The sequence below is a fragment of the Chenopodium quinoa genome, unplaced genomic scaffold (genome assembly GCF_001683475.1).
Source record: "Chenopodium quinoa cultivar QQ74 unplaced genomic scaffold, ASM168347v1, whole genome shotgun sequence".
Taxonomy (NCBI): domain Eukaryota; kingdom Viridiplantae; phylum Streptophyta; class Magnoliopsida; order Caryophyllales; family Amaranthaceae; genus Chenopodium; species Chenopodium quinoa.
Window position 1 is genome coordinate 2,897,374 of NW_018745684.1, and position 10,138 is coordinate 2,907,511.

The 10,138-nt window shown below is 33.3% G+C and overlaps 1 protein-coding gene across 1 annotated transcript; it reads left to right on the forward strand.

Moving 5' to 3' along the window:
- The first annotated feature begins 4,224 nt into the window (after positions 1–4,224).
- On the forward strand, positions 4,225–5,924 carry LOC110718293 (epsin-3-like). Its single transcript, XM_021897131.1, has 3 exons — positions 4,225–4,341; positions 4,790–4,951; positions 5,326–5,924. The coding sequence occupies exons 1-3, from the start codon at positions 4,271–4,273 to the stop codon at positions 5,645–5,647; spliced, it is 555 nt and encodes a 184-aa protein (XP_021752823.1). The 5' UTR covers positions 4,225–4,270; the 3' UTR covers positions 5,648–5,924.
- The last annotated feature ends 4,214 nt before the right edge of the window (positions 5,925–10,138 follow it).

Here is a 10,138-nt window from a genome sequence, read left to right on the forward strand (position 1 = left end):
AACGCTGTCTCGGACAGCGTTTTATCTTGGAATTTTTTTTAAAAAAAAAAAATCAGTTGGTAAAACGTTGTCCCAGACAGCGTTTTACCTTCTGTTTCTTTTTTTAAATTCTTAGTTTATGATAGGTAAAAGAAGTAAAATAAAAAATAAAAAAACCAGTAGCACATAAAACGCTATCTGGGGCAGCGTTTTATGCGCTAATTTTTTTTTTTTATGAAACGTTGTCCGAGACAGCGTTTCATGTGCGTATAATAATTTCAGCACCAGCAGTTCAGCAGCAGCGTAAATAACAACAACAACAACGCACTCCCTCCTCCCTCTCACACTAAACCACCAAGGCCCTAACCACCCTCACTGCTGCTGCCGCCGCCGCCGCCGATCAATTTGGGATGGGAACTTTCAGTCGAATGCTGCACGACGATTAATTTCACATGCCGTTTAGTTCTCATATAGCTTCACCTGTACATGGGGGGGCATATGTGGCAATGACCGGCCAAGTTGGGCCTTCGACATCAAACACCGTCACACCTTCACCTGTGCAAATGCATAGTCATTCGCCCATGGAAGATGATGTTCAAGCATCGCCGTCTCAGCTTGTGCCAGTTCATCTGGGAAATATTGTGAATAACGAATTGTCTGTGTATGATGTGTATACAAATCATGAGGCTGAGAGCGGAGAGGAGTTCAAAACATGGATGTTGAACCTGCTCACATGGAAGTTGGTGAGCCCCTGGTTAGAACTCCCAGTCCTTGGTTCAATCAGGTAAACGAGAACTACGAAGTTGATCAGTATTGGGCCGAATCGGGTAGTCGTTCATCGTTTCGCCCTAACCACCCTCACTGCCTACACATCTGCTAGACCATCAGGCGGAGTGGCGCGCCAGGGTCCCCCTGATCTGTTTTGAGATCGTGGAGAGTCACCTACCCGACCGAGTCCTGAGGCAGTTTGGACTACGCCAGCCCATCCCCAGCAGTGTGACACGAGCGTACGCCTTCACGGCGTTGACCGTCGGGGAAAGGGGGAGACCAGCTGGTTACTGGAGCATTGGCGTTACGTTGAGTTGTGGACGCAACGCCTTGAGTTTGTCGTTGGAGGTGATCTGATGGAGGGCGTTATGGATCCCACTGATCCATACATGGTGTGGTACAGGCGTATTACACGGCGTTTCATCAACCCCAGTTACACACCACCATCGACACATTACCATCCAGCATATGACGTCATTTACGGATATGTGAGTTTCTTATTCTACTTATTTTTATCAATTTTTAATTTCTATATCATACAACTGACTAATCGATGATTACTGCAGGCTGCGGATATGGCTGCGATGGTTGATGCACTGTCAATTACCCTCGTAGATGGACCCATCAGATCCCAGGTCCAGCGGGTACGCGATATGGGCGTGACTACCTTACAGAGATATGGTCACGGCTATCTCGTCACCCAGCGGGACGACCATGATGGGCACTCGGTCCATTCACAGTTCGAGCTCGGCCAGAGTAGCTGTGGAGGTGATCTTACGTCACCCAGAGACGCAGAGGACTACGTCTTCCACAGTTCTACGCCGACCCCTACCCAGGAGGGTCCATCGTCTATCCAGCAGACTCCCCCACCGCCCCGAGACCCGTTTACCACCATTACACATTACAGGCGGCGGCGTGTCAGACGAAGGGCCGACACAGAGACAAAACCTTTACCCCGAATAAATGAGTCGGGATAGTATTAGGTCATTTAATTCTTATAGCCCGATTTTGTAGAATGATGTACATAACACTTATATTATTAATATAATGAATGTTTTTTGAATGAATTTGTGTGTGATGTGAAGTTTAATTTCCTTATTTGTCCAAATCGGACTTATGTCATTCAAAATAGATGCTTCTAGGATGATATATATCAAACACAAGACATTTGAGCTCCATAATGAGAAACGGGGTAGAAGCGATGGCCCGTGGTGGTTACTTTGGTGGTTCACAGTGGTTGTAGTGCTGTTGGGGGTGTCGACAGTGGCGGGAGGTGTTGGTTGGTGGAGGTCGACGGTGGTGGGACGGTAAGGGTTGGTGGTGGTGGTGGTTGTAGTGTTGCGGGGGGTTGTTGGAGTGTTTTCAACTGCATAAGGGTGGTCGAAAGTGGCGGGAGGTGGTGGTTGGTGGTGGTCGACGGTAGTGGGCCGGTAGGGTTTGGTGGTGGTGGTTGAGGGTGCTGACTGTTTGAAGGCTGGGGGTGCTGCAGGTTGCTGGAGCATGTTGGTGGTGGTTGCTGCTGGTCTGCTGTCTCCAGCAGAAAAACGCTGTCTGGGACAGCGCTTTATGTTTCAACATAAAGCGTTGTCTCAGACAGCGTTTTATGTTCAATTTGCATTTTTCATTTTTTTAATGATAAAACGCTGTTTGGGACAGCGTTTTACCAACTGAATTTTTTTTTAAAAAAAATTTCAGGATAAAACGCTGTCTCGGACAGCGTTTTACCCTGGAAGCTTAGTTTGGTAAATAGTTTTGCCACGCGTCTAGTTTGGTAAATATTTACCAATTTTGGCTCACTTTGGTAAAACAACCTACCTTTTCTCTATGATGTTAATTTGATACGCCATCCATTGCCAATCAACAAGATAGTCCATGATATTAAGGGTCAATTATAAAATAACTTCTTAATTGTAAAGGTAAGACTTTACTCTTTGTAAAAATACTTGTAGACACAAAAGCCTTATTAGAGGTAATGGAGTAATTGTATGTTGTGATTAATATTATGATCAAAATAAAACTCGCCACAACTATTTTTATTATATTATTTACAAACATAATTTTCAAGTTAATGGTATACGAACTTCTTAGGATCAAGATAAGCTAGTATAAAAGGCTTACATCTAGATCTTACCGAGATCATATACACCTTAGTGATCAGAAAAATCAAAAGTCCTAAACAAAATTCACATGGATCATCTTCATTTTTCTCTACCATATCCCTCAATTAAAAGCCTAAATCACTATATTGCTTAATTTCTATGCATAGGAGTTATTAAAGGCTAGTATGCCATATGTCCTTTGTAAATAACAAACAATCTTCACCCATCAAATTTCTTAGATAAAGAGAAAATAATGGACACCCACAAATTCTAGCTAGTTTTTATTCAACGGTTAGGGGTAGATGTATTCTTCAATTCCTCAAATCGCATATCATCTTATTTATCTCATATACCATGCATCATAATATATAACACAATTGAACCCAAATTATTTCAAAAACAATAGTTGAACATTGCCAACAACATATAAATACTACTACAGGGGGGATTTTGTAAGGCTTTCACAAATTTAGTTAGAATTTTAGAAAATGGGAACATTTTAATGAGGCAAGCATCAAATTTCTTGCAAGAAAAATATAAAGCTGCAAGATTGGCATTAACTGGTGTATCTGAAGCTGAATTGTAAGTATAATTTGTTTTATTTTGTTAAATTTTACAAAAATAATAACAATAACAATAATAGTAATATTAATAACTATTTTTTTTTCTACTTTTTATAATTATGTTGCTTGTTTCAGCTACGGCGAGTTGACTACACACCCCATTAACAAGCAAGTTCTCCAATCTACTGGGAAAATTTCAAGTTACAATATACTTCCTCGTTTCAATAATATTGCAACAAGAATGAAATTATGCATCCCAAAACACATTTTACATGTTAAATATCTATAATTGTGTAAGAGTAAAAATTATAAAAAGTTAATATTGTGAAAGTATTTTATGAGACAAAACTAACAAGATCCCACATCACTATATTTTACTTAACGTATAAATCATATTATTATATGGTCAAACAAGAGTAATAAATTGTGCAAAAAGTCCATTGTTGCAATATTAATAGAATGGAGGAAGTAAAACATTCCCATCTGTTTTATAATAATTGACACAGTCAAACTTGACATATATATCAGTGCATGAGTTTGAACATTTACATATTTTATTAAAATATTAAAAAGTTAATATTGTTAAATATGTATAATTGAAATTTTAAGATATGCATTGATGCATGTACCTGTCGAACTGATGCATTTATTTAGATACAGAGAAAGTAATTTGCTTGAATACGAGTTAACTTGATATGACCTATATATGTTTTTCCGTTATTTTCTTCAAGGAAAACTTAAATAGTTAATGCGATCACAAATCATGATGATGATGAATTAACTTTTCATGTTTAAATACTTCTTTAAAGGTTAGTAGAAGCAGTTACAGATGATAACCCATGGTGTCCTGAAACCAAAACCATGGCTCAAATAGCCGAGGCAACTTATGATTTTGATGGCTATTGGAAAATTGTTGATCTCCTTCACAAAAGGTATGATAATAATTAACTAATTTGTTTAGAATGGTGACACCTTTTCTATTATGATTCATATATATTTTTTCTTACCTTTTTATGAGCTTCATAACATGTGACATGTCTTTTAACCGCATTAAAATTTTATATCTAGATCTACACATGTAAAAGTAACTCTAAATTAAATCTTTTTTCACATTATGATATAAAAATTTCATAATATCCCTTATTCTTCAAATTTTTATAAGAAAAAAACACTTTTAAAATTAAAAAACACTTAATTACATAGGTTACACAATAATACACACATTAATCATTAATTGATTAGGACATACATGTATTTGAAAATTGGTTGAAACTCATAAACAAATTAAAGGCCAGCTAGTACAAAGTATCAAATTTTCTCAACATTTTTATATAATACGTAAATATTAAAGAAATTTTAACTAACAAATTAAATGTGCAGGTTGTGTGATGTTAATTGGAAGAAATGGAGACAATCTTACAACTCATTGATCTTGCTGGAATTTTTAATAACACATGGTCCTGAGGATTTTGCAATAGAATTTAGAAGTGATGTCGACGTTATTAAGGAGTTGGGAACATTTCGTTACATAGACAAAAAGGGGTAATTTTCTCATATGTACACCCATCCCTCCTGCCCCCTACAAAATAATTTGTCCTGTTTATTGAACGACTTAACCGTAGTTGATTGGACGGTCATAATGGATAGCTTATTCGTACAATTATACGGTATCATTTTCTTAGCTATATAATATCTTGTATATAATATATTATGAGCTAATCATAGTCGTAATATTTATCTCATGTGTGACGAAATGAAGTCATGCATCTTTTGCGTCATATAAATATTTTCAATTTTAGAATATGACTAATTAATAATAATTTGATAATCCAATTTAATTGAACCACATTGAACATGTTAAGTACAAGAACACTTGTAAAAGGTCACTAATATTTTCAAAATTGTAATCATTGTAGGGTGAATTGGGGACATTACATGAGAAACAAAACAGAAAGGATTTTAAAATGTCTTCAAGGAGGATCATCACTTCAAGAAGTTCGATCCAAGGCAATAAAACTTACAAATGAAATCCAAGGATTTGGAAGTTCATCGTCATCAACATCTCCTTCATCAACAGCGTCCCCAACAAGCTCATGGCGATCATCATTTGAATCTAGTTCTCCTTCTAGCCCTACGTTATGGCATGACAATACAAATTATTACCAAAAACACGGCGAAGTGAATAGGCAACCCTTTAATCACCAACAAGACTTGTTAGAAGCTAATTCTCCTTATTGATGATAGAGACATATTGGATTGGAATTCAATTGAAGAAACTTTCACTGAAATTGATTTGAATGATGATTATGAAGATCGGAATAAGAAAAAAGTAGGATTTTTCAAAGGAATTTACGGGAAACATGTTGGTTATAGCCCATTAAAGAAGGGAAGTGAGCGAAAAAAGAACACTTGAGTACGTTGATCACTATTGTTCACTAAGAAGATGTTAGAACTTCAAGTTTCAAATAATGAACTTTGCTTGATAATCAATCGATATATATTACTTGATCATAAATTCAACCAATTGAAAATCATTTGTTATAATGCTTGAATTAGTAATTGTAGTAATTTAGCTATATGAGAACGTTATGATGAGGAGTGATCAATATGATTTCTACCATTAGGATTTCATTTAATAATTGATACATAATATGTACCGTTGTACTTGCAACCATGGTGTGTAGTAATTAAAAATTCATGTGTTATTAACATGGTTGATATACATATTAAATAATGAATCAAATTAATGAGATAAATGCATCATATCCTTACCTAATATAAAAGCCCAAAATCGTACAATGACTAATTAGAGTTGATTATGGATCGATACACAATAAACAACTCAATTTGTGCCAAGATTCACTGCTCAAAAAACTCAAACCATGTCAGGTGTAAGGCTAAAAATCTATAACAAATTAACAATATTTGATTTTTAATGTAACCATTGTAGTTTTTATCAAATTTGTAAAAAGAAATTTTCAAAATTAACAACTAATACAACAAAAATTTTAAAAAAAAATTACAACTAAAGACAATGAAAGAGATATGAGACATGGAACCACTGCAAAAATATGGAATAAATTGTAGCTATAAGATTGTTTGTTTGTGTGTAGCGTAAATGCGGGACAATGGACCATTATAAATTCATCATACTTGTCAGTTGTCTTATTTGAAGAGAAATATAAAAGATGGACTAAATCACTAAATTTATTATTTGGACCATTAATATTATTTATATGTATGATGATGGTGAGTTGTGATGGAAAATTTGGAGTATTAGATATGAAAGATGAACCTAAACTAGGTTGATATATGTTTTGGTATTTTCTGCCTTAGATTTCTTTTTAGAGGGGAAAAAGGGTCGTTGGTAGTTGCAATTACCTAGCCGACAACCAAAATAAGATAAAGTTTAAAGCATGAAATAATATTCTTTTTAAGATTTTTTTTTACTACATTGAGTGCAAAGAATACCATCCATATATATATATATTCAGAGCGTTTTTTATGTTGCTGATCTAACTGATAGACTAACACAAAAAAAAATAATGATTGAGTAACCCTTAACTGATCGAGTAATCCTTGACCGACCGAGTAACCCCTAATCAAGTAACCCCAGCCACACAGTGCGCCTCATAAAAAACTTCGTGAATATATATACGATATACATAGCTAATTTGAACTCAAAAATATCAACGTATTAAAAGACGTTCTTAAAAACGCTGATGTGCCACGTAATCCCCTTTTTTGTTTCGCCACATCATCTTCCCAACATCTCATGGTGCCACATCATCACTCAAACAATGCCACGTCACCCAATATTACTCCATATAAAATCATAAGGACAAGGAGATTCGAACTCTTAACCTCTTATAAGAAAGATGACTGTTTAACCAACTAAGTCAATGATCAACTATGTTATTAATAAGTCAAAAGAAATTATATAAGTGCAAACCACAAGCTTTAATTCAAAAAAAAAATAAAATACTCAAAGAATAATAACCTCAATTTTGATTTGACAATGACAATTGCAGTTTTGAAAAGCATTTTAAAAAAATTATCGATCGCCCCGGGCTACTCACTAGTTATTCATAAAAAGGAAGGAGTATAACTTGACCAAATTCTAAAATACTTTAGAGTTAATTACTTTATTATTTTTATTAATTTAAAACTCTTTATTAGGTTTAGACTTAGAGGTTTGCATATTGTGTTGTGTGAAGCCTTGGACATTTCGTTTTTATTTTTATTTTTTTATTTTATGCCAATAATTTTTGTAGGTTTATTTTTTGATGCAAATAAATTTTTGTAGGTTTATGCTACAAGTAAATAATTTCTTTTCAAGATCACCAACAGTATGGTGATTATAGTCAGTCCCTCCATGTAGGGTTTAGTCAGTTTTCTAATGGTGGGATGTTTAGTATTGTTTGTTTGTATGTCTTTTGTGTGTGCAGGGATACAAATTTGAATGATTCGTCTTGCAAATTTGCGGGTCTGTTGGTATAGGGGTGCAATTTTAAAAGATTTGTCTTGCATGCAGATCTTGATGACCAATTAAGTTTTTTCACTTTTGCGACTATACATCTTGGAGCTCCGTCAAGAACAATGCAAAGACATCTAAAATTATCCAGGAGCAGTTCAGAAGCGATGCCATTAGTTTAGGGGTGTTTAATTCTTGTATTGAGAATTTAGATTTCTTAAAGGATGATTGTAAGTGCCGAATGACTATTATTATTTAATAAAATCACCCCTCCCTATTTCATTCAAAAAAACATAATTTCTTTACAGTGATATAAAATTCCAGCAAATCAATTAAATTATTCTACTAATTATTACTTGTACAAGGAAATACATAATAAACTAGTACTGTAATTTTTTGCTAACAAATTATAGAGGCTATTTATTTATTTTGTTTGATGAAACATTGCATTTATTTTCTAGCTTGTACAAGAACGGATATTGACACGAACACGGGTACAAAACTGATACGGAAAAACGTTTATCTTAAAACAAGGGACGCGGGTATGAGATGTTAAAATTCATGTAATATATTTTTAAAAAAGAATATGACCATATATTTGTCATTCCGTCCTTTTATTAGATCATACTGTTTCATATTAACAATAAGCTATATATGAAAACACTTATATTATTTAACAATTACCTTATTTATCTTACTTTACTTAACTTTTCTCACTAAAAAAAAGTTGAACAGTCTATATCATACTAGGATACGATTCGAGACGTATCGTCGTGTGTCTCACGAGTGTCGATGTCTGACACGGTGTCCGACACAGACACGACAGTTGGATGAAGTATTTGTGTGTCCTAAGTTTATTTCTACACTGTAATAAACGAGTATGATACTAGTGCCAATAATTGATGCATCTTATAAACTACTATGAGTCAAGGGTGTAGTTTAGTAGTTGAATATTAAATTAATAACGATTTAGCAATAATTTGGTACGTATCTTTCGATTGATCTGTCAATTAATTAATCAGTTGAATACGAATTGAGCATGAAGTTGCACTATAAAGATCATGATCTTATTAATTAACAGAGGTACCAAATTATGTTCCTAGTGGTCCCATCACTATGTATTCAACAATAATAATAATGCCACTAATTATATTATATATTACTTGCATATGGTTTTAATTTGTACCTTAAAACTTTGATTTGTATGTGATCGCTTAGAAGATGGCTGATCAGACAATGTAGATCTTTTTCTAATATTTCTTCAATTAATTATGGAGTACTGTACTATCTAATTTATTTATCATTATTAATTTTTGAAGCCTTGGAAGTAAACATGTAGTTCATTACTTCATGGGACTTATTTATGGTCAAACTATCTATTTTTTATTTATTTATTTGTTTATTTTTTTGAGGAAAAGTGGTCAAACATTTTTTTGATTATATCTCTTACTAGGTATCTCGACTCGAGTTTAAAATTAAAAAAATATTTATTAACAATATTCTAATTATACCATTCATTTAGAAATAAAATATAGGTGAATAATATTTGCCAACTTAACATATACAAAGTGTTTCTAATTTGATTGTAAAAATTAAAATATTGTACTTGCTGTGTCAAAACAGGAGAAACTATTAAAGAGGATTTAAGGGCTTGAGGTAATAGAGTAGTGACATCCTTCTCAACTTATCAATCAATCAATCAATCAATAACTTAATAATAAAACAGACACCGGGAGTGACATGTGTCACATCCTGGTGCTGTTTTCTCTCTCTAAAACTCCCCCTCCCCTTTTAGCAAAAAAAATAAATTATTTTTGGAATATTTTTATGATAAAACTATAATAATATTATTCCAAACTTATATATTATCTATATATAAAATGTATTCCTTTTTGTCGTGTTCTAAAATTTTCAATGTACATTTACCTAAAATAGTTTTCCAACTCTTTTTTAATTATCTTTTAAACGAGTATTATTGAGTTTTACCGAAAAAGTAATAAATTAAAATTGATTCATATCGAAATATTTGATATTAAAGAAATTACTTTAAAACATCACTTTAATTTATTTTTTTCAAATTCCTTTTCATTTTGTTTATTAAACTAATGGAGTATTAGATATGCCCATAAAATAAATGGTGTGTTTGAAAACTATATTATATGTCTAATTTTAAAATGTCAAATATTAATCAATTTTTTGTTATTAAATTATTAAAAAAAGTTAATATCTAAGTAAATACAAAAAGTTATCATCTT